A 19,348-nucleotide genomic window follows, 5' to 3' on the forward strand; every position below is an offset into this window, starting at 1 on the left:
TACGCCCAGGGCAAGGGCTTCTTTTAAAACTTTGTCAGCATACGGTGTACTCCCTCCACTGCAAAGTTCCCACTAACATAGGGGCGACCCTTAACTACACTGCCACGCCCACTGCAAGTTTAGAGGAGCGCTGACCAGAGGCAGTACCTTCCTGCAGCAGCTCCCTCAACAGGTAAGGAAACAACAAACATTTTATTAACCCTTTAACGCCGAAGCCCTATTTACAAAAACGTCTCCCGTATGCCGGCAGTGTTCGGTGAGTTAGCGCCGAAGCGGAAAAAAAGTTTTTTTCAAAAAATCACAGCATGCTTAGTTTTTAACATTAAGAATTCATTTTTGGCTCATTTTTTTCATTGGCTGAAGTTTAGTATGCAACCATCAGAAATTAAAAAAAAATCATTATCATATATAAATATTGGAATATATGACAGCAAAAAAAACTCGTATATAATTGTATACAAATCGCTGTAAGCAAAACGGTTAAAGCTAATGACTTAATTTTTTTTATTTGTATTGTACACTAAATTGCGATGATTTTGTTATATAACAAATTTTAAAACGATCAAAGCAACACAGAGAAAATATTATCACAAAATGATGCATGAATTCATAACGCCATGGACGTAAAAAATTTTTTTTCAAAAATTCACCATAAATCGAAATATTGTGCTAGAGACTTCCCGTTTGTTGAAAAATGAAGCTAATTGATTGAATATTACTAGACTGTAAGTGTTTTAGCTTACAATTGCAGTTTTCGACCATTTCGGTCGAGTTAAAGTTGACCGAAAGTCGAATTTTTCTATTTATCATGATTTATATGAAAATATTTCAAAACTGATAAAAGCTACAACCATGAGTTATTTTTGTTGTATTGTAAATGAAATTGCGCACATTTTCATATATAAAACTTTATGTAACGACTAATATAAAACGGTGCAAATATTACGACAACAAGACGAAAGAATTTCTGAGATGTTGGCCGAGTTACGCAAGAGCGTAAGGAAAATGTTTTTTTAAAAATTCACCATAAATCGAAATATTGTGCTAGAGACTTCCAATTTATTGCAAAATGAAGGTAAACGATTGAATATTACTAGAATGTAAGAGTTTTAGCTTACAATTGCGTTTTTACCATTTCGGTCGAGTTAAAGTTGACTGAAGGTTGAAATTTTGGCAGTTATCGATGATTTATTTCAAAACTGATAAATAATTTCTGTTTATTCTACATGAAAACTGATAAAAATGTAAAACGATGCAAACAACCATGAGCTAATTTCTGTTAAATTCTTTTTTTCAGAAATTCACCATAAATTGAAATTTTCATATATAAATGATTGAATTTACTAGAATAACGATAATTGCTAATTTCGTAAACGATGCAAACATTATCGATTTAACAAAATATTTCAAAACTGAAAAAGCTTTCTGAGATTTTCTGTTGTATTCTACATGTTGCGCACATTTCCTATATATAAACTTTATGTAACGACTAATATAAAACAGTGCAAACATTACGACAACGTGACATAAAAAAAAAAAAAATTTTTTTCAAAATTCACCATAAATTGAAATATTGTGCTAGAGACTTCCAGTTTGTTGCAAAATGAAGGTAAATGATTGAATATTACTAGAATGTAAGAGTTTTAGCTTATAATTGTGTTTTTACCATTTCGGTCGAGTTAAAGTTGACCGAAGGTTGAAATTTTGGCAGTTATCGTGATTTATATGAAAATATTTCAAAACTGATAAAAGCTACAACCATCAGTTATTTTCTGTTGTATTCTACATGAAATTGCACACATTTTCATATATAAAAAACTTTATGAAAAACACAGGATCTAATATAAAACTGTGCAAACATTACGACAAAAGGAGGAGGAATAACAAAAATACAGGAGTTTGAAAAAATAGAATTTCTGGTTAATAAAAATCTAAAAAAAAAAAAAAAAAAAAAGCATAACAAAATGAGCCAGGTCAGACCATAAACACAAAAATAAAGTAATATTACATATATAAAAAGAAGTACCAGCAGCAAAAAAAAAATTTTTAACAAAAATTCACCATAAATCGAAATATTGTGCTTCAAAGAGACTCTTCCCCAGTTTTTTGCAAAATGAAGGTAAATGATTGAATATTACTAGAATGTAAACAAAGTTTTAGCTTAAAACAACCAAAGTTTTTACCATTTTACAAATTTTTTTTTTTCAAAATAACCAACCTCCTCCTCAATGTGGTGAAAACTCCGAGAGCAAAGAGCCAATTGACCAAAGGTTGAAATTTTGCTCTGGTTATCAAAAATACAGGAGTTTGCTTTATAAAAAAAAAAAAAAAAAAAAAAAAAAAGAAACAAAATGTATAAAGTTCAAAACTGCAGCAGTCGATACAAAAAAAGCTCCAGCGAAGTCCACAACTAACGACAACAGGAGTTATTTTCTGTTGTATTGGACATGAAAAAACTGCACACATTTTCCACCTATATAAAACTTTATGTAAGCCTGGGCTAATATAGAACTGTGCAAAAATTTCTCTTCCCCAAGAGAACAACCCGTTCGCTACTGACAAAATAAACACTCCTGTGAAAATTTCTGGAAATTTTAAACAAACTACCCGTACCGCCCATAAAACAACCAAAGATTAATAAACGGCTAATATAGAACAGGCAAAAATAACAAAATGAGTTTTTTTTCAGCCGAAAATTTTTTCAAAAATTCACCATAAATCGAAATATTGTGCTAGAGACTTCCAATTTGTTGTAAAATGAAGGTACATGATTGAATATTACTAGAATGTAAGAGTTTTAGCTTACAATTGCATTTTTTACCATTTCTGTCGAGTCAAAGTTGACCAAAGGTTGAAATTTTTGTAGTCGACGTTTGCTACGTCCACTCGGCATTCAACAGACAGTTTTAGTCGACGTTTGCTACGTCCAACAGGCGTTTAAGGGTTAATGTAAGCAACCTCTCTATTTCAAATTCATTGCTTACTTAATGCTTTGGAGCAGAAAATGTCCATGATCTCTCCCACCTCCCACAATGTGGAATCAGCTATGTAATTACTTGGTAAGTTATTTATATAAAAATGACATTTTTATGATAAAGTTTTATATATACTTACCAAGTAATTACATGATCAGAGCCCGCCCACCTCCCCTTGTATGAACATTAGAGCATGAAACGAATCGAGCTCTCTGCTAAGTTGTTTCCCAAAGTCCTGGATAGTGGCCGGGACCGTATCACCCACACACAAACGATAGAAGTGCTGTTGTGCAAATTTTGAATTTTTAAGCTGCCTCAGGTTAGGAACCAATAGCAATGTAATTACTTGGTAAGTATATATAATACTTTATCATAAAAATGTCATTTTTCATACAAACCCATATCATAAAAATGTCATTTTTCATACAAACCCATTTCATTATTCGGATGAGTTCTTGCCTCCCAGTCCTGCCATTTTCTTGCAGCTCATGGCTCAACAAACATGAAGATTGGGACTGTTGCTTATTTGAGATCCTGGGATCTGCTTATCAGAGTTCATTGTTACTGGCTGCTTGACAGTTTCTTTCATTCTTTGAAAGGGATTGAGGCTCCTTTGTCTAAAATCTAGGAACCATAGAGATCTGTCTGTCTGGGGTTACAGTATTTTCTTTAAACTCAGGAGTGGGGAGCAAACACTCTAACTCTTTTGGAAAATCTTATGTCAGTGGTCTTTCTCAATAGAGGAATCATCCCAAGACTAAGAAGTAGAGAATGACCAATAGAAAAGGTGTTGACATTTAAAACTCCCAGTCTCTATCTTGTTACTCTGTTCAGGGGTCTTAAGATTCTTCTGTATCAGGAACTGTAAATAGAAACAGGGAGTGAGAGGGAGACTCAGAAAGTTGTCACATGGTCCACAGTATAATTTAGTTTGTTGTACCTTTGCTGTTGTCTGCGCTACAGTTGCTGCAACAGCATATGAAACTAGCACTCTTGCTCTTTGAAAAAGGCATCTTGTACCTTGAAAACTTCTCTTTCCTCTGGCTCCTTCCAAAGTATAGTTAGAATCTTGATTACAAGAGCAGCCAGTCATTGGAATGTCACTGGACCAGAAAGCTGGATTGATTCTAGTCATGGTTCATGCCATGAGGATGGCTATGGTCATTGTTCCAGCTGTTGGAACTGCTCTGATTGTGAAAGCTGGAGTGGCCATTGTCGAAGCTCCAGTTGAGCAAGATGGGTTAAGAAAGCTGGATGGACTGTGGTCACAATTCTGGATGCTAGTACAGCTCTGGTCAGTGGAGCAACATTGGTCATGAGAGCTAGAGCAGTTCTTGATAGTAAAGCAGCCCATGTTGTGGCTCTCATTGGAGTTAATCCTGTCTCTTGAAGATACAGAATTGGGTGATGCAAAGTGTTTCTTAAAAATGCCATGGAGTGACTAAACCTGGTTCTGTACATGGGTTCCACTTTGTAAATAAGGGCTCTCAATGGTGACAAATTGTCTCATCTGGTAACAGCAAATGCCTCCACTGTGACTCCAGTGAAAGCTCTTACTGCCTAGGCTGGAGCAGGAGAGGAGGAAGCAAAATCTCTGGTATCAGACATTGCAAATGCTCCTGAAGAGAATACATCAACCTGCCTCAAGTTCAGCGTGCTATTCTGTACTTAATGAGCATCATTGGGTATGAAGTGATAGCTGAAGAATCTGGAGTAGCACTAAGTGGCAATTTGGTTGAAACAGGAGCAAAAGCAGGAGTGCCACTGAGTTGTACTGGGCATGAACTTGTCAATCCAGCTGATACTTTAGGGAAGGAGGAGCCTTAACAAATACAGTACTGGTAAAGGAATTCTTCTTGACAAGCTAGAGGATAAAGCCAAAGATTTGAATGTTGACCTTCAAATTACTACACAGTTTGTTTGGTGTTCATATCATACTTCACAAGGAGGCATATCAAGCTTCACCAAGCACATTGGTACACCTTTCTTATGGCATCTTTACGCTGAACATGAAAGTTGACAAAATGAATGAACTGAAATAAAATTCATACAGTGCACAAAGTACAGTACAATTTATATAACACTGGTTACCATAAGCATTGTAAAGAAACCTTGTGGTTTCTAAAATCAAGAGCAAAGTGTATTAAATACACCAATAACATTAATTAATGAGTTACCAGTACCAAAACTAGTTTGTTAATCTTAGTGAGAAGGAAAATCAGCAAATAAACAATTACACTGAGGAGTAATGGGAGTGAAACATATTCAACCCAACCTTATGTCTTACTAGGTAAGTACTGTAGATCCTAAAAAATAATAAGCAAAAATTAAAGTTATCAGTGAATTAAACCAAAGCATCCCATTTGCTTGGGTAACTGACTGTCTAGCACTTACTAACAACAAAATTATCAGAACTTACCAGTTACAAGTTGTACCCACAATTTAGTAATTGCAAACTTAAGACTAGACTTGAAAACTAACAGCACTAGTTGTTCTTTGTCCATGGACAAAGAAGGAAGCTAGGATTTTGTAATTTTTTTTTTTTGGCAAACTACCACTCACCATGAGAAAACATGCAGTTGATTGCCCAGCTTTCTTAAGACAGAAAGTCTTAAAAAAATCTCATTAATCAGTTCATTTTGTGACCAGAATACACATCAATCATTCAAGAAACAAATGAAAGTTGAAATGATACAAAAAAATAATTCGTGAACAAATTATCATAGTTAATAGAAATGTCTATGATATCTCGGTAGTAGTTAACCCTACTGCAGACACATGATCGACCATTCAGGAAACAAAGACAATTAGAATGATAAAAAATAATCCATGTATAAATTATCACAGCTAATGGAAATGTCGCAATGTCTTGGTAGTACACTGTAGTTAACTCAACCGCAGACATATGGCACACGAATAATACATGTATATACCTGTTTGAGACCCTAGGATCTGCCCACACATGGTGCTACTGCGTGACTTCCATTTTTTATTTTAAAATAGACAGAAGCAATGTGAGAATGTTTTTGGCACATGAAAGAACTAGTTGTAAATAATGGTTGAGTGATAAATAATTAAAATTGAGGAAGAATTAAATTTTATGTCAGGTGTTTTGGAAGAACCTAGATGAACTTAGCATAAAATAGAGTTTTATTTTAGAATGAAATATCCCAATTTTCATCCCATTTTACCAGCCAGTGCTGGTATTAGAGTACTGTACTCAAAAGTTATAGTTGTTAATATTCTACAATGTGCTTACTAGTTTGTTGAGGCTCTTGTCCTGATTTTGTTGTTTCAAATAGTCTTTTGCAATTGCAGGAGTAGCGAGTGGACCTTAGTACCTGGATGTTTAGCTCCACAGGAAGAAGAAGAACGGGCAACAAAGGTTCTAAGCTCTCTGGTTTTATCGTCAAAGAAGGAATCACTTTCTCTCTTAAATAAATATGTAAGTTACTTTCATGACCTTATTAAAATAAAATTGTTTGAGGAGTCTTGTTCAGACATTCTCTCTCTCTCTCTTTTTGTATTATGTATCATATGATACAGTACATAACTGAGCACTGTGATCTATTAATTTTCTTATGATTATAATTTAAGCATTTGTCATATTTCCAAAACAACTGAGTCTTGGTTTGATTATATTTGTTGTCTATCACTTTTTTTCTGTGATTAACAAGGGTATTCTGATTTTAAGATTTTAGAAATTGCTTGTCGTAAAAATATTGTTGGAGTGGACAGTGGCAGGGATACAAGGGTTACACCAGAGAACCTCAAGAAAAATATTCAGCAGACCAGCTCTAACATTGAAGCCTTTAGTGAAAATGCTGGCTTGATACAGGTAATTAGCTTCTTAAATTTAGAGAAAATGGACCCTAAAAGGTATTGTTATTATATACCACAGTCAAGCACATTTTTCTCTTACAGAAATATACGTCAGTATGTTGTGAGAAGTTAGAGCCATTTGCATTTGTAAAGTTCATTTGCTTTTCTTACAGCTGTAACATATATTGCCACACTGGGTTTTGTGAAATTACTGCAGAAATTATTGTAAATCCTTCATTACCATAATGTGGGTTACTACAAGATGGTTGAATTGACAAGAAGTTTGGATCAAGGAGGGGCAACATTTAGTAACAGTCATTTAACCCTTTAACGCCGACTGGACGTATTTTACGTCAACAAAAATTGTCTGTCGGGTGCCAAGTGGACGTAAAATACGTTGACTACAAAAAGTTTTTTAAATATTCGCAGAAAAATACCTATGGCCTCGTTTGCGAAAAATTTTAAATCGCGCCTTGAGGGATGCTGGGAGTTTACGGACCACACTGTTGTTTTGTTTATAAGCGCGACCCAGGTGTGCATGCGCAAATTTCTTTCTTACCCCAAAATGTTTTGTTTATAAGCGTGACCCAGGTGCGAATGCGCGAATTTCTTTCTTACCCCAAAAGAAAGCATCAGCTAACGTTATCTGCTGAAAATCTCAGAAATTCTTTAGTCACTTTGTCGTAATTTTTGCACCATTTTCTATTAGCCTTTACATAAAGTTTTTTATATGAAAGTGTGTGCAATTTCATGTAGAATACAACAAAAAATAACTCATGGTTGTAGCTTTTATCAATTTTGACATATTTTCATATAAATCATGATGTGCCAAAATTTCAACCTTCGGTCAACTTTGACTCGACCGAAATGGTCGAAAAATGCAATTGTAAGCTAAAACTCTTACATTCTAGTAATACTCAATCATTTACCTTCATTTTGCAACAAACGAGAAGTCTCTAGCAAAATATTTCGATTAATGGTGAATTTTTTTAAAAAACTTTTTCCTTACGTCCACACTAACTCTGCTGAAAATCTTGTAAGAGCCTGACGCTGGCTCTTCCAAACACGTGTGTGTTCGTCGTCCATCGGAGTGGATGAGACAACAAGAGCATCTCGTTTCTTTCTCTAAAGGAACGCGATTTCAACCATACAATATTTCAGTCTGTTTCTCCCTAACCATTGTTGTCTTGATGTATGTACAATCACCACTACTTGCATTGCCATGCAAGCATTCTAATCATGTACTCATAATGTTCCAACGAATCTTCTGTATCAAACTGTGTGTATGTTTCTGTTTGTGAAGACACCAAACGTCTTGCCACTCCGATGGACGACGAGCACACGAACACACACGTGTTTGGAAGAGACGGCGTCAGGCTCTTACAATCTCAGAAATTCTTTAGTCACTTTGGCGTAATTTTTGCACAGTTTTGTATTAGCTGTTACCTAAAGTTTTATATATGAAAATGTGTGCAATTTCATGTAGAATACAACAAAAAATAACTCATGGTTGTAGATTTTATCAGTTTTGACATATTTTCATATAAATCACGATAAGTGCCAAAATTTCAACCTTTGGTCAACTTTGACTCGACCGAAATGGTCGAAAAATGCAATTGTGAGCTAAAACTCTTACATTCTAGTAATATTCAATCATTTACCTTCATTTTGCAACAAACGAGAAGTCTCTAGCACAATATTTCGATTTATGGTGAATTTTTAAAAAACTTTTTCCTTACCTCCGCACACACTAACTGCTGAAAATCTCAGAAATTCTTTAGTCACTTTGTTGTAATTTTTGCACTGTTTTATATTAGCCGTTACATAACGTTTTATATATGAAAATGTGTGCAATTTCATGTAGAATACAACAAAAATAACTCATGTGTAGCTTTCATCAGTTTTGAAATATTTTTATATAAAAAAGTGCCAAAATTTCAACCTTTGGTCAACTTTGACTTCGACCAAATGTTGCAGTTGTAGCTAAAACTCTTAAATTTAGTAATATTCAATTATTTACCTTCATTTTGCAACAATGAGAAGTCTCTAGCACAATATTTCGATTTATAGTGGATTTTTTAAGAAAACTTTTTCCTTACGTCCACGCGTGCCAACTCTGCTGAAAATCTCAGAATTTCTTTAGTCACTTTGTTGTAATTTTTGCACCGTTTTATATTAGCCGATACATAAAGTTTTATATATGAAAATGTGTGCAATTTCATGTAGAATACAAAAAATAACTCATAGCTTTTATCAGTTTTGAAATATTTTCATATAAATCATGATAAGTTGGTCAACTTTGACTTGACCGAAATGGTTGAAAAATGCAATTGTAAGCTAAAACTCTTACATTCGAGTAATAATCAGTCATTTACTTTCAGTTTGCAACAAACGGGAAGTCTCTAGCACACAATATTTCGATTTATGGTGAATTTTTAAAAAAACATTTTTTTACGTCCGCGAGTTACAAATTCATCCATCATTTTGTGATAATATTTTCTCTGTGTTGCTTTGATCATTTTACAATTTGTTATATACCAAAATCATCGCAATTTAGTTTACTATATAACAAAAAAAAATAACTCGTTAGCTTTAACCGTTTTGCTCACAGCGCGATTTGTATACAATTATTTATGACATTTTTTTTTGCGCTGTCATATATTCCAATATTTATATATGATAATGAAATTTTTTTTCATTTCTGATGACTGCATACTAAACTTCAGGCAATGAGAAAAAAAGGAGCCAAAAATGAACTCATAATCTTAAAAACTAAGTGTGCTGTGATTTTTTGAAAAAAACTTTCTTTCCCCTTCGGCGCTAACTCTCAAACCCCGTCGGCATACGGCAGACACTTTTGTAAATAGAGGCTCAGCGTTTAAGGGTTAAATATAAGTTAGAACACACTTATTTTTTCAATAAACCACAATATAATTCTCGTTTTGTGTGAATAAAACTTGGAAATTCTATATTTAATGGAAAATATTGAAACAATTTTAAAGATATGATTTTTATTGCTTCTGCTGCATGTAGAACCACTTAATTTTTTTGTATCCATTTTTGTAAAAGGTTTAGCATTGCTGTTTTAATTGGACAGCTTCATTAGGTTACCAATTTCAAGTCTGCTGCTGCTTTCTCTGATGTTACATGCTGATAAAAGAAATTACTTTATGAAAATTATTATTATTATTATTATTATTATTATTATTATTATTATTATTATTATTATTATTATTATTATTATTATTATTATTATTATTGGTAGTAGACCCTCTTTCAAACAAGTACTATTGAAAGAAATCGCTGCATTGGCGAGTAATGCGCCAATGTGATTCATCAGGAGGAGTTAAATTTCCAGGGAATTCTGTATACATCTATTAGGAGTAAGTCAAATGTGGTGGGCATAGCCTGTAGGGTTATATACACCTAATGATAAATATGCTGTATGTCAATTAGGTTGCAAGTTGAAATCTTGAAGTGGCCAACGTTTCTCCCAGATTTATCCGAGTATGATCATGGCAGAGGATCAGAGTAGACTGGTGATACTAAAGGGACCTACTCTATAAATAGTCATAGGTCAGCAGGGGGGGTTTGCCTCATGCTGGTTTGTTATTGGTTGGTGGTGCAGTGCTTGCCTCTTTATTGACTGGAGAAAGTTTTCTCAAGTCATTTCTCAGTGTTGAAGGTCGCGCTGGTGCAGCCTAGCAGACCGTTGAGGCAGGGGCATGACGTCGCTTGGTGGTGCGTGACATTGCGTGACATCATGGCAGCTCGATGGCGGCTCAAATTTCCATTGGCTGCTAGATTGCCTGTCTCATTAGATATTCGTTGTGCAATGTCATGGCGGCTCAAATTTTCATTGGCTGCTGGATTGCCTGTCTCATTAGGTATTCGTTGTGCAATGTCATGGCGGCTCAAATTTTCATTGGCTGCTGGATTGCCTGTCTCATTAGGTATTCGTTTTGCAATGTCATGGTGGCTCAAATTTTCGTTGGCTGCTGGATTGCCCGTCTCATTAGGTATTTGTTGTGCAATGTCACGGCAGCTCAAATTTTCATTGGCTGCTGGGTTGCTCATCTCATCAGGTATTCTTGGGCCAGAGGTGTTGTTCGAACTGGTATTATCAACATGTCCTGGTATATTTCTTCTCAAGTTGGTCGGGAGGAAGAGCACTTCCTGCATTGTATTCAGTGAGGGCTTCTCTTGTTGAATAAGGAGTGCCCCCAGCAGTCGTAGACGTCACTGTTCAGGGGCCCTCCCTATTATCCTGGTGTTTTTTATAATACCGTTGCAGGAGATGGCTTCCTGGTGTGCAATCCTGGTGTGATTCCTAATAGCTCCTTCCTGCGCATGGCATGGCATTCTCTTGAACAGCTTCATAGTAGTCATTCCAATAAGAGTCGGGACATCGACTGGCAGGGCATGAAAATTGGTAGACAGTATTCATCTGCTTTAAGGGATCTCTTGCTGGCACGGTCAGATTGTTTTTCATTATCATGTTCCTGGTACGTTGATTCTGACAGATGATGAGTTCGAGTTCTTTGTCGGCTCCAGTAGGGGTCACTTTCTTCATTATAATTTTTTTTATTACGGCTTCGCCCTCAGGATGTCACGAGTGCATTTTTGCCTTATAAAACAGCTTGATTTTCTCCTGGGGGTGGCTGCTGTGTCTCTCATTCTTGTGGTGGCTGCTGTGTCTCTCATTCTTGTTGTACCACTGATCAAGCGCTGTACGGACTTACTTGATTTGTCGATTCGAGTACCCGTTATTCATGAGCATCTGGGTGACACGGTCGAGCTATTGGTGAGTGTCCTGTCAGGATGAACAGTGGGTGAGGGTTCTCCTAACGTAGGCCCAGACCCTGGTGTTCTTGAACCTCACAGGGCGCTCGTTGTCGCCATTCAGGCACAATCCCAAGTTCATGTACATCATGTAGACTGAAGTTCTTAGTCCATCATCGGTCTTGGAGACAAGGACATCAAGGAAGTTGTGGTGGCTGTTGTTGCCAAATTTGATTATATAATTCAGCGAACTGTACTGCTGGAACATGCGCCAAATAGCTTCAACCATGTCCTTGTCGTCTGCTTGTACAAAAACGTCATTGATGTGCCTTGTGTATTTACAAGGACTTCTTATATGGGAGAAGACACTCTCCTCCACCATGCTCATATAGAGGTTCATGAACAGGACACCGAGGGGGGGGGAACTCATTACAATGCCATCCTTCTGTTGGAACATCTGGTCTTTATGAGTGGAGAAAGAGGCCTTCTTCGTACATATCTTGAGGAGGGCCTGTAGGGATACTTCTGGGATGTTCAGCTGGGGTATAGAGGAGTCCCTGTAGACGCGGTCCATGATGATATAAGTGGTCTTGTCGACAGGAACATTTGTAAATAGGGATTCTACATCCAAGGAGGCGATAGTACCTATCCTTGGGGACTCTCGGGTTTCTTCAAGGAACCCCGTTGGAGAGTGCAGGCTGTATTGACTTGGAATGCAGGGCGTCAAAATTTGATTTAGGCACTTGGCTAGTCCATGTGTGGGAATGGGTGTCTGGCTGATGATAGGGTGGAGGGGGTTTCCATTCTTGTGCGTCTTTACGGTGCCTTATAGGTAACCAAGGTTGTAGTCTCCAATGGTGGGTGGAAGACATACTGCATTGGCAGCTGCATTGACACTGCTGATGATGTCATTAGCTTCTTTCTTGATTTCTTCAGTAGGGTTTTTGAAGAGGCACTCAAACTTGGTGCTGTCAGACAAGATGGCATCCAGCTTCTGGTGGTACTCCGCCATCTTGATCAGAACAAAGGCTGCTGGCTTATCTGCTCGGCGCATGATGATGTCCTCTCATTGTCGCAATTCCTTGGCAGCCTCCCACATCTCACATGAGAAGATACCACTATTATAGGTACTGTGCTCTGTGAGGGCTTCAGCAAGCAGGAGGGGCTGCAGGGAGTCAGTGGTTTGGACGAGGTGGTGGCTCTCATACGGTTGTATAGAATCAAGCAGCAGCTCGACTTCCAGTCTCTTCTCCAGAGGCTTTGGTTTGGCGATGATGTGGCACAAATGTCTTTTCATATCCTTGTCTTGGAGGTGGGCAAGGTATACTTCTATGTTCTGTGGGTATCTCAAGTCTTGTAGATTTGGTGTGTTGTAGCCTTGGTTTTCATCATCCTGTAGATTTGTTATGTCGTTATCTTGGTTGTCATTGTCTTGCATGTCATCTTTTTGTTCTTTGTCAGGATGTTCACCTTCAAATTCCTCTCTTTCGTGAACACGGGGACAGACAGCTACTGGGTTACATCCTACAACGTCGTCCGTGCAGTACTGTACTTGATCAGTGGTACAACAAGAATGAGAGACCGCAGCCTCACCCCCAGGAGAAAATCAGTGCAAAAATGCACTCACGATATCGCGAGGGCAAAGCTGTAATGAAGAAAATTATAATGGAGAATGTGACCCCTACTGGAGCCGACAAAGAACTCGAACTCATCGTCTACTACCAGAATCGATGTACTAGGGACATAATCATGAACAACAATCAGACCCCACCAGCAAGAGATCCCTTAAACCAGATGAATGTTGTCTACCAATTTTCATGCCCTGCCAGTGGATGTTCCGGCTCTTATTGGAATGACTAATATGAAGCTGTCCAAGAGAATTTCATGCCATGCACAGGAAGGAGCCATTAGGAATCACACTAGGATCACACGCCAGGAAGCCATCCCCTGCGACGGTATTATCAAAAACACCAGGATAATAGAGAGGGCCCCTGACCAGCGACATCTACGACTGCTAGAGGCACTCCTTATTCAACAAGAGAAGCCCTCACTGAATATGACACAGGAGGTGCTCTTCTTCCCCACCAAAGAAGAAATATACCAGGACATGTCAATAATACCAGACCGAACAACACCCCCAGCCCAAGAATGCCTGATGAGACAAGCAACCCAGCAGCCAATGAAAATTTGAGCCACCGTGACATTGTGCAACGAATACCTAATGAGATGGGCAGCCCAGCAGTCAATGAAAATTTGAGCTGCCGTGATGTCACGCAATGTCACGCACCACCAAGCGACGTCACGCCCCTGCCTCGATGGTCTGCTAGGCTGCACCAGCGCAACCTTCAACACTGAGAAATGACTTGTGAAAACTTTCTCCAGCCAATAGGAGGCAAGCACTGCACCACCAGCCAATGACAAATCAGCATGAGGCAAACCCCTGCTGACCTATGACTATTTATAGAGTAGATCCCTCTAGTATCACCAGTCTACTCCAATCCTCTGCCGTGATCATACTCGGATAAATCCGGGAGAAACATTGGCTACTTCAAGATTTCAACTTGCAACCTGATTTGACACACAGTATATTTATCATTATGTGTATATAACCCTATGGGCTATGCCCACCATAGTTGACTTACTCCTAATAGATGTATACAGAAATCCCTGGAAATTTAACTCCTCCTGATGAATCACTGGCACGTTAGTTGCCAGTTGTGTTAACAGAGAGAAAACTGTCATAAGGAAAATAGAGAAGACTCTGTACAAGATCAGTAATTATTATTATTACTATTATTATTATTATTATTATTATTATTATTATTATTGTTATTATTATTATTGAAGACAATTCTGTTTCAGTTTTCCTGAGGATTCCCTTTTCGTTAGGACAAGATAATATTTAATAAGTTTGTGAGTTTTCATTTTAACTTTAGAAAATACAAAGATTATAAAAGAGCATTAATGTTTCATATAGTCTTGATAGGACATAATCACAGTTGAATTTAAGAATATACTGGATTAAAATTTGGATGGTGGTCAGTTTAGTAATATTGGGGACATTCTATTTAATCTTTGTGGTCTCCCTCCCATGTGTATTATTATTATTATTAATGTATTATTGTTGTTATTATTACATTATTATTATTATTATTTTATTATTTTATTATTATTCAAAACCTCCATCTAATTCACTATTGTTCTTTAAACAGCAAGGTCTAGGTGTCGTAGAGACACTCTTGGATCCAAAATATGCACACCTAGATCAGCTATTAAGTATGGAAAAGCTCTTATTGCAGTCAATAGGTAATCCAGATGAAACTCCGCCATTTACACAGGTGAGAAAAAATGTATGCATCAGTATATTGTTATTAACATATACAAATACATGTACTGTACAGCAATACAGTACCATTGTAATCTATACTACAAGCAGTCCCCGGTTATCAGCGGGCTCAGTTATTGGTGATTTCCACTTATCAGCGCCAATAATTGGGTATTTGTGCCGATACATACCTAACATAGGTGCTGATAACCGAAAATCACCGAAAAAGCCCCCTCCTGAAAATCGCCGATTTTCGGTTATCGTCACGCCTTCAGAATGGAAGCCCCGCCAATACCCAGGGAGTGCCTGTATTCCCCAAATGAACTCTTTTCAGGCTGACAGGGTATAAAGTCTGACCTCTTAAAACCAGCACCCTTGCGACCTGGCCACTGTTGGACCACAGAAAGTCCCAGGTTTCAAAAATCACCCCTAAAAAACCCCTGTTGTAAACAAAGTCTTGCCAGCCCATTCGACATGTACATTGCTGTGTTATCAAAGGTAGAACAAAGTTTATGCGTAATCACCATCATCCGTTAAGTTTAGTTCCTTATGAAAATTCTGGCCAGCTCCATAAGCATCTCAACAGAAATGCTTACACCTTCACTTTGTGGGAGTTAAACCACTTTATAAATGCAATGTCGAAGTCTGATCTCCTGGGACCTTTTATTGTTTTCTGGCACTTCAAACTTTTCTGGCTTTCGTTTTCAACAAAGACCTAAAAATCTGCTGCTTTTGTTTCTTTTAAACCTGCACATATGAGATAGAGAGAGAGAGAGAGAAACTATTGGCCTCAGTTAGGTTGATACACCGACAGATATCCATTTGCAATAGCCAAATAATACAGTTGTATTAAGACTAATGATAATTTTAATAAAGCATGTTTTCCTTACTGTATGCAATTATATTTCTTGCATTATTGGCATATTATTATCGTTGTAATTTATTAACATAGCTGTCAGGCACCATTTGCATTCTTGTAATGTTTACATTCTTAAAATCATAAGCTGATTGCCTTTTACTGACACCATCACAGCCATTAGTTGGTAAATGAAACCTATTTCGGAGATTTGTTTTTTTCATAAATTATCAGAACTGGTTTTAAAAATGCAACTTACTTTATTTATAAATTATGTAAATTAAAGAAAGTACGTACAGCTGTGATCTTGCCAGCATCAGATACTGCTTTTGCCTCTTCCAAAACATTTTGTGGCCTGCACATTATTCGTTTCTTTAGCTTATTTGTTTCTTCAGCCACAGCTACAACCATAAATTTAGTGGCATACTTTCATAACACTTTCCTCTCCATTGCGTGAAGGATGAAAAAGGATTTATTTTATTTTTATTTATGGAAGTCACAATTGAAAATTAGCAAATTTTTAACAAGTCATGTTAGTTACGGTAACCAACGTCGGCAAATGGTTGTTTCTTTATTCGATTGTTTGTCAGTAGTGCTTGTTGTTGTTTATGCCATTGCCTTGCATGCAGTAACAAGTGGTTAGTAATTATAAGAAATAGTACTGTAATGAATTCTTAGATAAGTCATAAGGTTGGTAAGTCTGATTTAATGTATGAAGATTTGCATTTAACCTAATGAACTTTTGCTTCTAGGCCTATATACAGTATTAGTTGAAAGTTAACTCAGATATAATATGCATTATCAGTGGTATCTACCAAAACTAAGACAGCATAGAAAGCTTAGTCTAGTGTGATCTACTGAAAGTACATCTTGCACTATACATGATGTACAGTGGTACCTCGTTTGTTGAATGTTTCTTGTGTCGAACATTCTGTTTTTCAACCGAAATTTGTGAAGAAATTTTGTGTCGTTTGTCGAACAAATACTTGTATTTCAATCTGACCGATTGTCTTGTTTATACTTGTACTCAACAGCCTACTGCGTCCTACGAGAAAAACTATTAACATGCTTTTTCCTTTACAATACATGGTTTAATGTTAACCATATTCAACAAAATAATAAAAGAATAAAGCATTTTACAAAATTTAATGTAAGAGATGAACAAAATCATATATCACTACAGTGACTCACAGCTGACTTGAGATAGAGGGAGGGAGAGTTTATACTGTTGAGGAGAGAAGAGACAATATAAAAAGTACTGTATGTATGTAAAAGCAGTAAAAATTCACATCAAAAACATAAAAGAAGGGAATTTCACAATAAATTTAACAATGATACAATATAAAAACAATCAAATGCAATACAGTAACAGTAAAAAATTGAAAGAGTCTTACTGGAGCAAGTGTTCGGGACTGTGCTGAGCGAGACAGTAGAGAGGGGGGGGGAGGGGATGGTGGTTGGTAATTGGGTGGGAGAAGGTGGTCCACTGCCCACTGACTTCTCTTTCACTATGTTTCGCCTGTTTCTTTCACTTTTTGTTATGGTAAATTACCTAGCAAGTGACACTTGCTTTTTATAATTTTTAGCATTGTAAAAGTAATTCATCCCCACATCATGAGACACACTGGCACCACATTCCTTGTGAAAAGTTATTTTATCTCTCTTTCCTTTTCTCACTTGCATTCTTTGCTTATTACTTATTTGTCTGCAAAATCCTCATGTTTAATGGACTATAATTTTAAATTCTGCCATTTGCCAAGAGTAAGTTGATGTGTTGTGGCATAATTAATCTCTTTGCACTCAAGATCCAATTGTAAACATGTCAGCAGTCATGCTTTCTCATCTACCTGACCCTGATTATTCTCTCTCTCTCTCTCTCTCTCTCTCTCTCTCTAACATTCATGCACACAGACACACAATCGGACACACACACACACACACACTATCGATTCCTTTGATTATCCTTGCAAAATGTGAATAAAATTGATTTTGTTATCAACCTTTGCCTACTGCGACCAGTTCGGTTTCCTCGAGGGGATCCCGTTTTTCCTCCCTCAGTCCCAGCCAGCCTGTCGCCATTTTCACCAAACAGTTCGTAAATCGAGTTTTTATATAAGTTATTTACCAAGTAATTACATTTGCTATTAGTTCACTTTACACAGCAGCTTGAATTCAAAATTTCATGGGTAACACTTCGCACATCTGTGTAGGTGACCAGTTCTGCCTACTAGCAGGAACGACTTTAGCAGATAACTTCAATCTGTTCCTGCCATGCTCGGGTGAACACTGAGTATGGCGGCAGCTGTATTAATTATTTTCCGGATATAATATCTGGATTTCAGTGGTTTACATATCCACTGGAACACGTATTAGTAACCTTCATGAAATCTCAGGATGAATTTTTTCCTTTTGTTATTTCTGGGCTCGACCTGTGTCACCCGGTGAAATATCCTTTTAGCACATATTTCTAGGTATAAGTATTGCTAAATGTACCAGAGAAAAAGCTAAACACAATGCCAGGGTTACAACCCCCGGATCAAACACCATTTATAATATAAATATGTGTCGGTATACACAAAGGGTGAGTGGTGTCACTGCCACAGGCCTCTGCCCTATAGAGCTCTCCAATCTCAAAACCCCGAAAAGTGAGGAGCCGTTACATACCTCACTCTCTTCGCCCAGCCAACCACCACCTCAGCCGCCATCTTGTAAACATTCCAAATTAGCACGCTTCCTGACAACACCGTGTTTTTTCTTGGTGCTATGTTTTCTTGGATTTTCACTAATTCAGCATGTCATCTCTTCCTGAATTCCCAACTAAGTTGAGTACCATCTCCTTTTGGTTTTTTCTTACAGAGGCATCTTATTTGACCTTTAATATATTGTTTAACAGGTAAATAACGCTATGCAGCCGGTCGTGGCTGCGTCGGCCTCTACCACGCTGGACCCTCAGTCTTCGCATGTTTTTAGCATTAAGTTGCTGCTAGTTTTTATCCATACTCCTTCAATTGGAGTTTTATATATATTTATAGAATCACCATTTCGTTGGTAGGAGGTTGGGAGCCCGTATCATAACTGATCTAGGCTAGAGACGGAGGTTTTTCCCCCCTCCCCATTTCTGATCATAATTTCTCCCTTTTCCCTGGTCCCCCTCCTCTACCAGCGAGTTGGTACATTCTCCAGGATGGTACTGTTATGCTCATGATCATTTCTGATGTGTACGATGTTGGATGACATGTATATTCTTGGATTAGTTTTATGTGTGATTCGACGTCAGGGTCGGCCATCTTGGGTATCCCCCGCGTTCCGTATATCGGTTTTGTTTGGCCTTCTCTGTCGCTGAGTCTTTTACGTATTTATAGTATATAATTCTATGTATATATATGTTTTTTATATTTCACACATCGTCTGGTTAACTTTTATCTTAGTACTCTTGAAGTCAGACAGTTTTATTCGATTAGGTATTTTCTAGCCTAGCCTACTCGGCCGTATCGTAATCGGTTTCGGAGAGTTAGGCTGGACAGGTTAGGCTCTTTACACGATGCTTATGCTTCCTAGCTCTCCTGACCAGGCCGTTTGGAGGTTTTG

The 19,348-nt window shown here is 37.3% G+C and overlaps 1 protein-coding gene across 2 annotated transcripts in view; it reads left to right on the top strand.

Moving 5' to 3' along the window:
* LOC136850238 (sec1 family domain-containing protein 2-like) overlaps positions 1-19,348 on the top strand; it is a 228,561-nt gene that overhangs the window by 164,858 nt on the left and 44,355 nt on the right. For both annotated transcript variants that reach the window (XM_067123901.1, XM_067123902.1), the window contains exons 7-9: positions 6,294-6,420; positions 6,670-6,813; positions 14,792-14,917. In XM_067123901.1, coding sequence (XP_066980002.1) covers positions 6,294-6,420; positions 6,670-6,813; positions 14,792-14,917 — 397 coding nt within the window. The remainder of the gene's footprint in view (positions 1-6,293; positions 6,421-6,669; positions 6,814-14,791; positions 14,918-19,348) is intronic.

This window comes from Macrobrachium rosenbergii, chromosome 21 (assembly GCF_040412425.1).
Source record: "Macrobrachium rosenbergii isolate ZJJX-2024 chromosome 21, ASM4041242v1, whole genome shotgun sequence".
Classification (NCBI taxonomy): Eukaryota; Metazoa; Arthropoda; class Malacostraca; order Decapoda; family Palaemonidae; genus Macrobrachium; species Macrobrachium rosenbergii.